Source organism: Mytilus trossulus, chromosome 6 (assembly GCF_036588685.1).
Source record: "Mytilus trossulus isolate FHL-02 chromosome 6, PNRI_Mtr1.1.1.hap1, whole genome shotgun sequence".
Classification (NCBI taxonomy): Eukaryota; Metazoa; Mollusca; class Bivalvia; order Mytilida; family Mytilidae; genus Mytilus; species Mytilus trossulus.
This window is the reverse complement of record NC_086378.1, coordinates 53,714,949-53,732,793: the sequence shown is the minus strand read 5'-3', so window position 1 is coordinate 53,732,793 and position 17,845 is coordinate 53,714,949. Positions and strand designations below refer to the sequence as shown.

The window sequence follows — 17,845 nt, the reverse complement described above, 5'->3', positions numbered from 1 at the left end:
CTGAACATAAACCATTTGATAATCCGCGATTGACCGAAGTGCTTTTCTAGATATACCTTAATTATTAATACCAAAACTAAGCATTTAAAAGTCAGAGATTTATAAATACGTAAATACAAATGGAGCTATACGACAAACAAGTGATATTTTTGAATTAACTGTATATCTTTATGATTTAGGACCCCCAACAATTCGGATTCACCCAACTGTTTCCGCCGTTTACGGTGAAAACGTTACCTTGGAATGTGAAATAACTTCAGTTCCAAACCTTACGGCTGTTGCATGGACAACTGATGCCTCTGGATCTGTAAACAACATCGATCTTTTACATACGAAGTACAAAGGAGGAACAATTGATGAGCCATCACTGACGTTATTAAATATTAACTTTCAAGATAATGGCAAATATGTGTGTATGGGAACAAATTTTCTTGGGACTGGAAGTAATGTCACTACCCTAACGGTCACTGGAGGTATGTTTTTTGTATTTGCCTATTTCAAGTTATCATACTGAACATGTGCTGATTAAGTTTTGATTCGTCTATAAGTGATTTGTTTTGAAAGTATAACAATATTATACATATTTAAAAGGAAGCAGTCGATAAGAACTGACAAAATTAAACAGAAGTTGAAAAACATATAAAAAAGAAGATGTGGTATGATTGCCAATGAGATAACTATCCACAAAACACTAAAATGACACAGACATTAAAAACTATAGGGGACAGTACGGCCTTCAACAATGAGCAAAGCCCATACCGCATAGTCAGCTGTAAAAGACCCCGATAAGACAATGTAAAGCAATTCAAACGAGAAAACTAACTTGATGCAGGATTTCCCGTATGAAAAGTAGGTTTAACCTGGTTTTATAGCTAGCTAAAACTCCATGTTGTAAAACTGTTGTTTATAGTTTTGGTATATTGACAATATTGGTTGAAAAATCAAAACAAACAGTTTATTATAATGAATCCCGTTTTATCCGTGTATCCACCGAAAGATTTGAACTCATATCTTTGTGTTGTATATGTTTTATATATGTTCGTCTATGTAACAATTTAAATCCTATAACTGTCATACCTGAATACTACCATCGTTATAAATAATCGAGAAGCTTTCGAAAATAACATATAAGGTTTATCAATACATCACGACAATTTTTAAGCATATTAATCATTGGCAAATGAGTTCGCAATGTCGACGATAATATTTTGAAACTATTTGATTCGAATTTTCAAATATAAAGATTTATTTATTGCCAAAATGCGCCTCTGGTATTGTTAATGTTTTTGTTGTTTCTATTGACTGGTAGTGTCCTCAAATATGTCATTGAGCATATGAATCACTCATGGCTACAGAAGTCATGGTGTTTTCGGAACATTGCATTTAACCACCAGCTTTAACAAACAATGTGTAGGTACATTTTTTTTGTATATACACTCATATTATCAATTCCAACGCACAGGGAACGATTTTACCAAGTTTAACATTGAAGTGCAGCATGCCTGCGTCTATTTCTATGAACTCAACATATGTTCAATATCGAGTTGAAATGTTGAAAGTTACAAATATTTCTCTTGTTTTTCTTTAGGTGTTCCTTACGTATATGTATCATCAACTGTATATCATGTGTCAATCGCCGATAACATAACATTGAACTGTAATGCGTCAGGTTCCCCAGATGTTATCACCATTGCATGGGGAAGAAACACAACAGGGTTGTCAAATCAATTGTACAGCGGAGGAACATTGTCTCAAAACTCACTGACATTGTACAACCTTGAAGCAATTGATGGTGGTTGGTATGTGTGTACGGCGACAAATGTTGTTGGTACAGGAAAAAGTTATCCCATTTATCTGAATGTCACAGGAGGTTTGTTTTATATTGCAAATTTATCAAATGTGAGGGGCAAACCAAATCCTTTGCATCAGTGTCGTCTTAATACAATGTATTATTATTGATAGTAATAAAAAGCAACTTAACCATATCTCAGCACGCTGTTTCAATATTACCATCGAATGTATTTGCGTTTTGTCTAGAAATATTACATAATCTAGCTATCAAGAAATTTAAACTAAATCAGTTGGCTTTCCCACTGAAATAGTAAAGAATATATTCAATTATTGAAGGATTGTTTTTATTACATTGTACTACTAAATTCATATTTCCTAGATATCAATCAAAATGTTTTTCAAAGTTATTCTGTACCAAACATCAATTCCTAATAAGAATTGTGAGCAATTTGAATGGTAGTGCTTGTGTGTTTTCTATATATATTTAAGCAAAAACTAAATCACTGTGCAAAATGGTTTATTCTTTTGTTGATTTTCGAAATTTATAGACAATGATCCAAGGTTTTTTGGACACATAACTTGTGTGCCTTCAATTGCATTCAATCCCTTAACTTCATGGTATAATGCATAGTATTGGTAAATTAAACCAACGGCATTTCGACAAATATCAATTATATAGATATAGGAAGATGTGGTGTGAGTGCCAATGAAACAACTCTCCATCCAAATAACAATTTAAAAAGTTATTAAAAACCATTATAGGTTAAAGTACGGCCTTCAACACGGAGCCTTGGCTCACACCGAACAACAAGCTATAAAGGGCCCCAAAATAACTAGTGTAAAACCATTCAAACGGGAAAACCAACGGTCTAATCTATATAAACAAAACGAGAAACGAGAAACAGTTATATATTACATAAACAAACGACAACTTCTGTACATCAGATTCCTGACTTAGGACAGGTGCAAACATTTGCAGCGGGATTAAACGTTTTAATGGATCCAAACCTTCTCCCTTTTTCTAAAACAATAGCATAACATCAGAACATAGAAAAAGATACGATAAAATATCAATTAGCAGACTTAACTCAATCAAAAAACGTATGATTACACAATGAACGAATAAATTTGATCTGCGATATCTGAATACAAATGCACAGTTAATTAAATATCAGAGACAAAAATTCATGACCAAAAAGCTAACAAACAAATTCAAACACAGGACATCACTGAGAAATATTTAACCAATCAACTGTTTAGATGCATTATTCTATACTCAGATTTACGATTTTTACCTGAGCAAACAATCCATGCATAGTGATTAAACATGTTATTGTTAGAAATGTAAGAAAACTAAAAGCTGTTGAATTATAAACGAAAATATGAGAATGAAGCATATTCCTGAAAATCTTAACAACATTTAACGGACGCATGCATTTTTCAAGTGTTATTTTGATCGTTCATGCTATTTATCAACTGGCAAATTTTGTATTCCAAACAAATCTGGTGATTCGATTTGTCCATTTTTGAAACATGATAAAAACTAGTTATATAATAAGATTGAGAATGGAAACATATAGCACTGTTCTCTTTTTCACAGAAGAAATCTGTGCATCTAGTGTGTTTCCCATGATCAGTAACGGTGATGTGACATGTAGCGACAATTCATTTCTATTGTGCACTGTTTCATGTGATGGTGGATATGTGACAAGAGATGGAAATTTAACAGTGAACTTCCGGTGTGAAAATAATGTGTGGAGTCCATCCCTTCCACCAAAAGGCTGTTTAGGTAACATTCAGTACAAAATACGATCAGATCGAAATAATGTATTTTGTAACATATGAAACTAAATGTTTATGTATATGTCAATCGACCATCTCTAAACAGACAGACTTACTAGCCCTTTTCAAAACGAAATTGTCAATAGGGTCAACAGCATTCATGGCAATCGCTTTCAAAATACATATCTGTCTGTATCGAAGGTAGCGTTCGCTAAAAGGATTACATAGGTATTATCTTTAATGAAGATATATGCAAGAATTTATCATTGTAAACAGGACACTGGTAATGAATGGTCGACAATTTTCTTTGTTGCTTTCATTTATGCATAATTGAATAAGATACATTTGTGTTTTAGACGTGAAAATACACAAAAACCATATTCTGATAACTATCATAGTGTTATACTATTAGATTTATTTTTTTAAATATTTGTATTACTGTGGGTGTCATTCTTAAAAGCATTATTGATCATATTTAATTTTTTTTTGTAGCATATTTTTTACCCCATACAGAGTATAGACTTCAAGTGAGGTACAATTTGAGTGCTATTGCGAAATATTGCCTAACAAGTCACGAGCAAATCTTGGAAAACTTAAAATCTGCTTTTGGGCAAGAGGCTACGAATGTTTGTCACAACAGTATCTTTAAAACTGGTATTGTATTGGAGATAGCTGACATGCAATCACAAACATCTGGATTTACAGTAAGTACATCTGAAAGGGAATATTATCCTTCAATACATTGTTTTATCGAAGCAAACGTTAATTGTATACGCTTTGAAACAAATCAAATCTGTGTTATGCAAAGTATGCAGGATATGCTCTTCAAAAATATACCAAAGGGACATTCAAACACACAAGTGGAAAATAAACTGACAAGGCCATGGCTAAAATGACATAAAAATATATTATGCCATTTAAACATACTTGATTGACACCTATGGTTCAAGAATATATGTTGCTGAAGTGTGTAATTAATTTATAGTCTTTCTGTCTTTGTCCATAAACAACCTTTTACATTTCACAGTGAGGAATTATTTCATTTGTTCATACATCCAAAATAAAATTAACTTGATAAAGAAATATAAATATTTTTACTTTATATAGTAGTAAGAAATCTTGAAATCATCACTTGCTGATACGATATCATTTTAGTTCAGTTGTCATTCCGTTGAACATCCACAATCACACATACACATACATACATCATACCACATCTTCTTTTTTATATACATACATACATACATACATAGATACACATATAACTTTCTTCGTGGTACACAGAACGAGTGTGTTTCAATACTGTTAAGATTTACTCCATTTCTAATGACATCTAATGATAAAAAATATTGGTTTTTGTACCTCCAGATAGATACTATTTTCACAGTTCGAACACAGTTTAATACCGTTGGTAAAACTGACAGAGATTTATGCAGAATTCTGCTTGAAAATAGAGTTACAGCACTGTCATTGTTTACATATACTAGTACACTTAACTGCGGCTCTGCTACCAGTTCTGTAGGTCAGAGATCCGGTTCCTTGTTGTCATCAATGGATATATGTTCTAATGGTACGACATATGTTTCCACAAATCAAGAAATTTACTGCGGTAAGTGTCATGGTTGAATGTTAAAAACACATAATATCCTTGGTCAACCCTGTAGATTAAACAAGTAGCTTGTCTAAGTAAATAACTATCAATTAACTATTGTCTTTCGAAAATAAGATTTTCTAACTTTTGCTGATTAAAAGAAATTAATATTTGAATAATTCAAGAAGAGAAAAATGTATGTACATGTATGATGCAATTCATATTGCTGTCTATTGTATGGTAGTATTAAAGTTCGGATGTTATGCTCATATACATCAATTTCCAACAGAAATATCAGCAAAACCCTTCAGATGCGATTTTTGTGTGCTTTATAGAGTATGATTCTTCAACCATTTATAGGCAGTTTTGTCAATATAGAACGCTTTCTACGCAAAATTAAGTGCATGTTATTTTCTTATTTTTAACGTAGCTTTGTCGAGTTTGCGATGCCATCAAATGTTGAAAGTTTGTCGAATCATCAAATAATTTTTGGGTTCTATGTACTACAATATTAAGTGTATTCTATTCCCAATTTTATGATATAGTTAAATGTATTGAATTATTACTATGTAATTATATTGATGAAAATCGTATCAAGAACCGATTGTTAGGTTATCTGCATATTGAAATTGTATCATATCAGCTGCAAGTCACAAAATCAAAAGTGTGCGCTGCGAACGAGTCACAAAGACTTCATATTGTAGCGAACAGATGCTATTTTACAATATGAATATTATGAAAATATATAATCGATTTATCGATCAGATTGTATTTTGTTTGTATTGTGCATGATAGAAATAAGTGTTTTTCGTTGTTTCACCAACAAAACGTATTTGACGCAACAAAGTTCTGGTATGCAATTTTATGAAAGTCTTATTAGAGTGGTATTGACAATGGGAACACTGATAAAACATGTTATTGTTCTCTATATTTTGTTTACGCATCGATTTAATATCAAACATTATATGTTTTTTGCAGTTTCTGATGTTCCAAGCGTTGTTATTCTAAAACCATCTTACATCGTTGAAAATGAAGATTCATTTACGATAGAATGTATCGTTGAATCAACTATTAAAATAAATAATGTTTACTGGATACACAATTCATCAGTAGAAATAAAAACCATATATGGAAATAGTACTGATGACAGGTATAGCGGAAGTTCGCTTTTAGTCCCATCTTTGACTATTACGTATGCAGAATTTGCAGATGAGGGACAATATACATGCGTGGCTGTGAATGATATTGGTCCTGGTTCAAGTGCTGCAGTCTTTGTAGATATTGTTGAAAAAATAAGAGGTAATATTGTCAATTTTACTGAGGCTTAAAAAGGATTGTATTTGTTATGCGGCTGTTTTCTTTTATATTTTAAATTGAAGGAGGTCAGCAACAACACCAAAAACGACCATCATGATAAATTTTAAAATCAGAAAATTTGATTTGTTTGGTTTTTCTATATGTACTTCGTCTTTCATTCAGCCTAACAATGTTTAAATTTTGTGCTTCCCTTAGCGAGATGCGAATCCCTGCTTCTCTGATGTTATTGTATGACTGTTGTATGCGCCATATGCTATAACAAAATAAAGCTGTTTGTTAGTCGAGTAATACCATTCTGCAATGACTCTATCTTCGGTTATTTCAAAGTACATGATATATATTGACAAGAGGATGATATTACCTTAAATTTTCACTGTGTCAAAAGAGAAGAAAAAACAGACAAAGCTTAAAATCAAAGGAATTATACTCGACGTTAAGATAAACGACAGTCAGCAAAAATAAAATAGTAAGAAAAGTGAATTAGCACAAAATACCCAAAAACTCCAAGGAAAATTTAGCATATATCTGACTATGTATCAAAAATATTTTTCAGTCTTTGTAAATTATTACATTTTAATAGAGGTTTCCTTAATAGGTGAATGGACAGGTTTATCGCCAAAAGTATTAACAAATTGCAAATAGACAGAAACAAAAAATCCTCCACGAAAACTGTTCGATTTTACAATGAAGGAAGAGTTTGATGACAAAACATGGGCATAATACACCCAGTAAAAGCATCGCATGGCATAGTATGTTCACATGAATTATTCCATTTATATTGTTATAATTATTATAGTAATTCATAATTGTAATGTTTTGTTTTAATGTAGTTTATAATGATTCATATTAAGATTCTTATTACAGATTTACCCTTGATAACTAGTACCAGTACAAGCGTTCTGCAACACACAGCAGGGGATATTGTAACATTGGCATGTCCTGTAACTGATAAAAGCTATGCAACAATTGTTTATTGGCAGTTTATTAGGACGGGACAGTTAGAGATTTTGCAACCATTTAGCTATACAGACCGGTATAGCGGAAGCACAGCCAATTCACCATCATTGACAATCCGCGATGCGGCAGTAGATGACAGTGGCAGTTATACATGCTTTGCTGTAAATATTCTTGGTGTTGGAAGAGGCCGCTCAATAGAACTTGTTGTTAAAGAATTAGGTAAAAGTTTTAATAGTCTTTCCCTACGACTATATCACCCTGCTCTGCCGCTCAGTAATTCTCGTATCAAGACTTCAAAACGAGACCAGGCATTATCAGCGACGTCACAATTTGAGAAGAGAAGTTATCAGCAATGTCACAATGCGAAAGGAGACGTTATCAAGCTTGCCTTCGTCAAGCGTAAAACTGTCTAGGGGAGAGAAAAAAAGACCATTTATAGAACGATAAGCAGATAATCGGGGTTTCTACGTATAGATATCGTAAAATATCAGCCGCTCGACACTTGCCAGAAAGGTTCACATTGTGGCTCGCGGCTGATATTTTACGATATCAATGTGTAGAAAACCAGATAATCTATACATTTCAGGTCGACACAGTTATATTTTTACTTGTATATGTATGTTTAAAAAGTCATTCAGTACCAAATAGTTATGCACAAAGTGACAACTTCATTTATCTATTTGAAATAAGTCGATGACCCTTTTGTTCTCTAATGATACACTCTCTATAAGTATTTTGTAAAATTGAAGCTGTACTTTGTGTCACGATGGATGTGAAAACGCATCGCAATGCATAGTATATTCACATTAAGCTAGATATAAAATTTCCGGACGCTCTTATTAGCCGCATTTGCAAGAATGGTAGCAATATCTACATACATAAGTAAATTTTATGGAATGGTTGATAAAAAAGCTTTTAGGGAGAGAGAATTGAAACATACTATGTCTTCTCTGTCAAAGCGGTGATAGTTTACCTAACATAGTTTTTAACTTAAACTATCGGGAACCATATCATTTAGATTAATATAGTATTATTCTGCTATTAGTCGAAATGTATTAAAAGGGTTTGTAGAGGTCAGCGGTGGCAACAATCAGCTAGTGGACTAATATGTCAGAATGATACTCATATTAGAACATCCGATATGTAATCAAACAGATAACGGAGTACATAAACAGCGGTAGAAAAAAAATAATTACGAGATAAAAGATATAAAAAGACAAAATGTATTAAACGGAACCAAATATTGTAATTAGTTATGATTTTTCAAAGTGACAGTTAGATGGTTAATTTAATATTGTTTATTATACCATTCACCATACCATGTTTTCGGTTTGACATACTTGTAACAGAATAACATGTACATAATTACATCTTTCCTTATACAATTTGGATTACTTTTATCATACTTTTCTGTACGGCAGCTTATCATGCTTTAATGTTTTGATTATTTTTCGACAGGTTTTCCTGGTGAGCCGGGAACAGGCCAGTCAACAAGTGAAACTAGTATTCTGTCTTGTGTAAAAACATTTAGCTTTTTGATAATGTTTGCATGTATTGGTATAGGGGTGTTAACCGCCTGTTCCATCCTTATATGCACCTTTGTACCAGACAGAATGAGCTCTTTTATTGGTAAGTACTGACTGGTCTTGAAGCATTATGTGTTATTATACTTCTCATTCATATTGGTCAAAGCTATCGATATTTATAATTCACATATGTTTTAAGTGAAAATTCAATCATTATGAAAATATAGGGAGCATTTTGATTAACTATTTTTTTCCAATAATTTATCAACGAAAACAATTTATGCAAGCAACTCTATAGTATTGAATTCTTATTACAAGTAAGTCTTTTTCATCATAGGAAATTATATTAACTATACATTTAAAGGTCATGTTAATGATTGTTTGTGTTAAACCTTCTTGTCTGTCAGTGGTAAGACCTTTTTTAAGAGTAGTTCTGCCACGGAAACTCCTCAAAGATGATCTATTGTTGTTTCAGCAATGACTTCTTTACTCTTGAACATCATGTCATTCGAGTAAACGCTCCTATATTCTGATTGCACGTGATTATATAACAGTTAGATTTTGGTAATGACTGCTCAACTCTTCAACAACATAATGAAAATTCCATTCGAGAAAGCGTTTATAGATTCCAATCGCATGTGATTATAAAACAGTTGGGTTTTCATGATAACTACTTTACTCTTCAATAACATTCCAGTCGAGTAAGCGTTCATATCTTCCAATCGCACGTGATTATAAAAGTGGTAGGTTTCCATGTTGAAAACTTTACTCCTCAACAACATTCCATTCAAGTAAGCGTTCATATCTTCGCTGTTAGGTTTCTATGGTGACTAGTTTACTCTTCAACAACATTCCGTTCTATTAAATGCTTATAACTTCGAACCACACGATATAGTACTATAACTGCTAGGTTTCAATGATAGTTGCTAAATGCTCTTCAATAAAATGCCCTTTTATCAAACGCTACAATCTTTTTGACCGGACATGGTTGTATAACTGTTATTATCGGTCGTCCCTCTGTCTATATCACTCTGTTCAGCTCTTAATATTATTCCGTATCATGTCTTTGTGACGTCAAATACGTTGACCCGGCCTTAATAACTTTGACCCGGACTTATCAGCGACGTCATAATGTTTGAACCGACGTTAATAACTTTGACCCGGACTTATCAAGTCATCTTTTGTGTGCTGGTGAAACAAAGAAAACACTTCCGAAACACGCAAATATAGCCCGATAAATCGATTAACAGATTATCTGCATATTGATATTGTAAAATATCAGCTGCTTGGCATTATATGAAGGCTTTTTGATCTCGTTCGCTACGCTCACTCGACAAAAAGCTTCATATCATGTCTCGCAGCTGATATTTTACGATATCAACATGCAGATAACCTGATAATCGGTACGAATTCTATGATAACTTCTTTACTTTTAAATAACATTCCATTCGATTAAACGATCCATTCTTCTGGCCGTACATAATTTTATGACATAACAAAGTGACAGTATGTACCTTTGTCATTTCATTACTATTAATATATTTAAAAAATGATGAAACTAAACATTCTCTTTTACCATTAGGTGATTATTTCAAATGCTGTTTTTCAATTTTGTTGCAGTATTGCCGTATGCCCAGATAAAACAGATCTATAAATAATTCGTTTGCTTGGTGTATCTCATGTAAAAGTTCATATACAATCTATGTTCGAATACTATATTTTATATTCAAATATCTAAGGTAACGTCAGACAGTGGAAAATCTCAGAGAAAATTTTCATCATAGTCATAGAGATCTTCCTGTCAGTTGTAACATCATGTGCCCTTGCTGGAATAGTGACTGTTGCAAATTGTGCAGATGACGTCACAGGTACTTTTAAGTCTAAAATTGATTTATGATGATCTTAATGAGAATTTTTGTATATGTTTTGATTGTAGGTCACATTCTGTCTTTGGAGTAGGTCCGGTAAGGACTCATTTTGGCCTCAATTTTCAGTTTCATCTGACGAAAGATTTGACCATTTTTTAAACACTTAAGTGTCTATTTCACTTGATTCAATTAGTTTATGTGAAAGATTTCAACTGATTCAGTCATTAAAAACGATCCGATTCAAGCTTAAATATGAAAAATCTCTCAAATATGCCAAAAAACCTCATTTTTCAGATGGTTTTTGTCAAAAATGAAAGTGGCCGCATTCGTGTTCATCCACAACCTTTACATATGTTGTGTATTATCATAAAATACAACTAAAATTTCAATATTAAGGATGAACACGAATGCGGCCACTTTCGTTTACACGGAAACCGTCTAAAATTTAACTAAAATGATAGAATTTTGAATATTTCAGTAATTTAGCATGACTTAATGGTGCTACAACCCGATATATGTGCATTGTTTTGTCAAAAACAGCCCATATTTATGTAGCAGAAGCATTCAACTGTCCAATAAATAACTAAAAGTTTACATTTTAACAATTTTGTGAAACTGTTATATTTTGGGGCCAAAAAGGGGTCTTACCGGACCTACTCCTTTGCTCATGACATGCTTGTATTTTTTAATTGTTTTAGTGGACTAAAACGACATATTTTGTAAAATAATTAAATTTGAGTTTTTTTATTATGTAAATGAGCGACAACAACCTTCTGGTTATTGAGCCTTTTATTTGATGACATAAGACATTACAATGGCTAATAAGATGAGCTGTCAATCAAGAGTTTATAAGACTAAACACACAAAAAATCAATAGAGCGAAACACCAATCAAAATTGAGGGAGTATACTTCTGTGGTCCGGTAGGGTCAGTAGCATGGATGTATAATACATTGCGGTGTCACGTGATGTTTTTTTTTACATTTATGTACTTCAAACGCACCAAAATGAAACATGTTTTGAAATATCATGGAATAGGCATTATGATTTTGTCTTTCAATAACTGTCTTTATGCAAGCTGTGACATTTAAAATGTATAGATATCATTACATTGTACAAGAACGTGCGATATTCTTCAACCAGGTTAGATTCATTAATCAATGACTAATAATTAATTGTAAACGCATTTTAAATTTAGCTCATCATTCATAACAAAACGTTAAGTTCGTAAATAAACAACATATCTGAAATGAGAAACTATTTATTTGGTGTGGTAAAATAATCAATATAATTCAAAGAGAGCATATCCTCTGAACCTAAATGAATATTTCGACTCATCAAATCCGGGAATGGGTTTTATTGACTATATCAGTTGAGTTATTGGACCATTATCTCGGGTTAGTAACTTTCAATTGTAAATTAAGGGTATCAACTATATTGCACTGGATGCACATTTCGACATTTGTGTCTCTAAATTTGATGCTCTAGGATAAAATATTACAATATTTGTTTTAATTCATATCGTCTGAATACTGCTTTAATCGTATATCATATCTGCTTTAATACATCAAAATCTCAAAAGATAAAAAGAACATGGTTAGTCAATGAAACATACTGTACAATGATACTTCAAAAACAGATAAGAACCGATAACCACTATAAAACAAAACAAATCTTCGCTTTAGGAAAATGGCCAATAACAACAAGATATCAGTTTTAATGACAAGTTAGCTACAGATTAGATTCATTTGTATTTCTATTTTTATTTTGCAACATCTCAGGTGCTACAGTTGGCTTAACAGGGGTGGCGCTTATTCCTGGCATAGTTCTGTCTGCCTTATATCTAGCGTTTTGTTGTTATATACAAACAAAAAGAATCAATAAAATTGGCACCAAAAGTAATTCTGGTGGCTTGATTGCAAGGTAGGTGAAACAATTATTATGCTTTTTTTAACTAAAACGTTTCATTTTGTTATATACATGTAGTTGTTATTTGTTGAATAACAAAATGATATTTGTAATATGAAGCTCATATTTTAAGAATGATTGCCTAAAGTTTATAGATACCTCTTAAAGTCTTCTATAATATATTGTCTTCCGACTATGTAAGCGCTCTTTGATTCCTTATTCAAATAGATTTTTGCCTCCAAAATTTGTAAAAGTAGAACAAAGTGTAAGTTTTGAATTGGAAGCTGAGTTGATATAGTTATTTTGCAGTTTCATCAGGATCTTTTAAATTTCTCTGTGATTCGTAGCTTTTAACGTATTCGGTGCCACAATTTTCTGCAATCATATATGATGTCAGTTATCTCAAAAGAACTCGTGGTCTGTACTGCAATTGTGGGTTTTTTTTTCAAATCGTGTTAACAACTTATATTGAATCATTTGTTTTGAAATAAGAAAATTAAAACTTCATATCTTACAATTTTAATTCGTCATCATAGCTGTTAACATACTTTGTTTAGTTTATGATTTGGTATATTGCAGCACTAGTCCAGTTCCAGAAGAACATTTTCAAGTTAAGTCATGGCGCCCTTACGAGACCGCTGATCAGCCAGTGTAAGTGCATGACATCTTATTAAAGATTTAAAGTATCCAAATATTTGATAACTGTTTAGTGAAAGACGAATATTTAAGATTAATTTGTATCGACCAGATTAATATTTTATTAGCAAATTAGCAATGAAATCTACTTAAAATGTTTTTAGCAAAGGGCTTCCGAGACATTCATGCCTCAATCTTCGATCAATCAGTTAATTTCAAAATTTCAAAAACTGCTTAAAATGTTGTGTAATGCGGTTATGTTATTTTTGTTCAAGTGACAACTTTAGTTACCACCTTATCTAAACTTAATGAATAGTGCTGATGCATGCTTAGTTGTATTGGCTGTTTGGTTGTTTTATCAAGACAATTCTTAATGTTTTGTCAATCAAATCCCAAGTTTGTTATTATTATAATTTTTTAACCACAGACATCAAATGATTAACCATCGTCAGCATTGTTTATACATAAAAGTATATCAATTTACAAGGGTTTTTCATATATAATGAGAAGTGTAACGTCAAGTTTAATTATATTGCCATTTGTACGGAATCTTTAACATTGCCATATAAGCGGTAGGTTTGGCTACTAGTAGTCATGAAACCAGGCTCAACCAACCATTTTCATGATTTTGTCTTGATATATCATGTGCACTGCATGGTGTACCAAGTCAGGAATATGGCAGTTGTTCATTTCTATGTAGATTGTGGTTATTTTGTAGCAGTTTAGTATCTCTGTTGTTCTGATGTTCTCCTCTTGTAGATGATGTGTTTCTCTGAGTTTTGCTTTGTGACTCGGAGCAGTTTCAGTTAATTCAATTTATGACTATAGAATAGCAATATACTGCTATTGCTTTTATTTAGTAAAAAAAAAGGACACCTGCACTTTTAATATCAAGTGAGCAATTTTCATATCCAGATATTTCCATTGTCAAATATTGTAACCAATCAACTCATTCATACAGTCACAGTCACACCAAAGAGCAAGCCATAAATGGTCCCAAATATAAATAGTGTAAAACCATTCAAACGGGAAAACCAAAGGGAAACGAGAAATACCAATGAACCACATCAACAAACGACAACTAATTGCCAGATTCCTGACTTCTGACATGTGCAAACAATTGCAGCGGGTTTAAACATTTAATTAGGTACCAACTTTCACCCTTATTTGAAACAATAGTGTAACAACACAATATAAAAAGACACACTTTAAAATATTAATTGACATGGCTGACATGTATATACATCCATCCATTAGAAAACTCGTCACAAGATGATTTTGTTATTGTAATCTTTGCGACAATTTCACCATCTATAATACTCATTACAGGATTGAACCAGATGACGAAGAGGTCGGTAAAACGTTATATCACGGGGAAGAACTGAATATGTATGCTTCAACATTCAAAAGTGTGCCTCTGATTTCTAAGCCATCTGGAAGTGGTACACCCGGCAGACAGGCGTTACCACCTATAGGGTATACAGAATATGCTGAGGTGAAGAAGAAAAGACGGAGAAGGAGGAAAAAGAGACCAAAGAAAGAATCATTCGATGCTATGGACGATTCGCATGATGAATTTTGAAAATATATATCGAAGTCTTGAATATTAGCGACTATCAAAACTCTAATTATGACATAAAATGGAGCTACATTTTGTATTAGTACTAGTATTGAAAGTATTTTCATGACTTCCTGATGTGCTAGGACAATCTATTTAATTGACATCAAATAATGGAACCGATAATTTTTAAGAATCTTAAAAAACAACACTGGAATTCCATCAAAATGTGTGTCCATATTTGAGATGTGTTTACTGTTATTTGTATTAATTGATGTTAATGTATATGTATTTAACAAGCCAGGGTAAGATTTTATGTATTTTTTTTGACAACCCTTTCTTGTAGGGCGGTAAATTTCAAATTTTCGAAAGTATGCTTAAATTTGTTCCATTCTCCCACTTGTTCAACACCTTACAAAATCAGAAAATCGTATCCAAGGCATGTAAGTTAGACCTTTGCAATGGTTTATAAATTATACTTTATATTTTGTCAATTTTCTTTTTACCTATTTCCTCCTTACTTGTATATAGTGACATCAAAAACATTTGATCAATTATCATCCTCAATGTTTCCTCACTAAAATATTTAAGAAAAGTTTGACGATATATATAGCAAATCACACGAGTTGAATGACATATAATGGCAAGCCTTTTGCGTCATTCGTATTCCTTTAAATAGGTGACATATATTTTGTTTTTTGATTTCCATTACACTATTTATATACTAGTATATATACTTAACTTCAGATTGTGGTCTACAAAGATTTTCTGTCTTTTCTAATGATGGATGATAAGGGAACGATTGCAACATCGATCGGAGTTATGTTGTTTTAGTGTATGCCCTTTATTTCTCACTAATCAATGTTCTACTATTAGAACTTTATAGAGTGTATTGTTCCTAATGGCTATACCATGGCGCACAATTTAGTGACGCCATTTGTAGATCAATGACTGGTCCATGAGAAAATTATGTTATTATTTATATCTTACAAATGTTTATCAAACTATTGTTTGGGTTAACATCAGTTAGAAATGTATAATTCAAATCTGTCGCACATTTTTCACACTTTCGAACATCACTTTTGAAGTGGCATTTTAAAACGATAAATTTCGTCCGTCCATTTAATTAGATTACTTTTGTTTTATTCCGTCCATGTGATAATTTCTTGTTGATATTTTATATGTATTTATATAATTTTTCAGATATTAACATTTGTAGTTTTATTCAGGTGTTGTGATTATTAAAACATTTTATAATTGTGGTCTCTTTATTTTTTAAAGAAAATATACATTATTATGAAAGAGAGACCAAAGTAAAGGAAAATTCACTCTCATATGTATAAATTACGCCAGGGCAAAATACGAAAAAGACAAAAGACAAACAACAGATCGGAATAAGATCAGTTACACACATTTTTGCTGGGGGATTTAGAAGGGACAGCTTCCCCTTCCATTATGAAGGGGAGAGTATTGTTAATGTTACACATTTGATTATCTGTGACTTTTTAAATGAAATTATTGATCCCCAAATGTAATACGTTTCTTTCGACTGAGTTTTGCTTTTGATTTTAGAATGTTTTCAGATATTGTCTGTCATCTATAGATATGTGTCTGTCTGTCTGTCTGGCTGTCTGTCTGTCTGTTCGTCTTTCTCTCCGGCGTTCACATGTTTCACCGTAACTTACGAACCGCCTATCCATACTTAACATAGTTGGTTCGTATGATAGTCAAACGATCTGTACACTTATTTTGTGATAATAGGATTTTAAACTTTTTGAATTACGGGACTCTACAACTTATACAATGGGATTTTATTTTTCACATGTCGCGCTGTATCTTAAAAACAATTTCTGATTATTGCTTTAAACTTCACACACTTCTTAATTATATTAATCCAAAGTTCTGTAGACTTTTTGGTTATGATTCAAAATTTTATTTTGGAGTTATTGATTATTTTTTTTAAAAGAAGAAGGTTTTTGTTTCTCATGACGCACCGTATCGCAGAAACTATTTATGATTATTGCATTAAACATTTCACCCAAGACGAAGGGCGTATCATGCGCTCATGGCGCAGCTGTTAATTTACGATCGACTGACCTAAACAATGTAGAAGAAAGGATTGGGTTTTTTTTTCAGTGAATATTTGTGTTAACAAAGATTTATTTCCTGATAAAATAGTTACTTGCCAACTTTTAAAAATAGATTTGAATTCCTGAAAACTCTTTAAAACTAGTTCGTTATATATATCAAAATCCGTTTTTAGTACAACTTATGTTTTCTCATTGTTTATAAATCGTGACTTGTACAAAAGATTGTTTTGTTATTCTTCAGCCCTCTGTATCAGTCTTTGTGTATTTATAATCGGTTTTGTTTCTCTCCTTTTCCGACAAAAAATTGCGAATTGCAAACAAATGCTAGAAGGAATTTATTGCAGGAAAATGAGATAATAAATAAACGGTACAATTTTCTTGCACCAGATGCGCATTTCGACAATACATGTCTCTTCAGTGATGCTCGTGGCCAAAATATTAAAAACCCAAAGCTTATATAAAAGATGAGGAGCAATAATCCAAAAGGTCCAAAAAGTATAGCCAAATTCGTGAAAGGAATCAGAGCTTTGCACGAGGGAGATACATTCCTTAATTTATAATAATTTCTAATATTTGTAACAGCAAATTTTAATAACACAAAAATCCGTATTTTCATGCCAGTATCGAAGTACTGGCTACTGGGCTGGTGATACCCTCGGGGACTAATAGTCCACTAGCAGAGGCATCGACCCAGTGGTAGTAATAAATAAACGGTACCAATTTTCTTGCACCAGATGCGCATTTCGACAATACATGTCTCTTCAGTGATGCTCGTGGCCAAAATATTAAAAACCCAAAGCTTATATAAAAGATGAGGAGCAA

The 17,845-nt window shown here is 32.3% G+C and overlaps 1 protein-coding gene across 1 annotated transcript; it reads left to right on the top strand.

Annotated features, from left to right (window-relative positions):
• Positions 1 to 345: 345 nt before the first annotated feature.
• On the top strand, positions 346 to 16,191 carry LOC134721532 (uncharacterized). The gene is made up of 12 exons (XM_063584615.1): positions 346 to 473; positions 1,589 to 1,870; positions 3,392 to 3,580; positions 4,066 to 4,277; positions 4,942 to 5,182; positions 6,143 to 6,463; positions 7,346 to 7,657; positions 8,897 to 9,067; positions 10,704 to 10,832; positions 12,613 to 12,754; positions 13,319 to 13,390; positions 14,705 to 16,191. Exons 1-12 carry the CDS (start codon positions 416 to 418, stop codon positions 14,955 to 14,957), a joined length of 2,382 nt encoding a protein of 793 aa, XP_063440685.1. The 5' UTR covers positions 346 to 415; the 3' UTR covers positions 14,958 to 16,191.
• Positions 16,192 to 17,845: the final 1,654 nt, after the last annotated feature.

Coding starts and splice junctions, on each gene's coding strand:
- LOC134721532 (XM_063584615.1), top strand. CDS start 416: ATGGGAACAAATTTTCTTGGGACTGGAAGTAATGTCACTACCCTAACG. Junction 3,581..4,065: donor TCCACCAAAAGGCTGTTTAG/GTAACATTCAGT, acceptor TTTTTTTTGTAG/CATATTTTTTACCCCATACA. Junction 9,068..10,703: donor CAGAATGAGCTCTTTTATTG/GTAAGTACTGAC, acceptor CAAATATCTAAG/GTAACGTCAGACAGTGGAAA.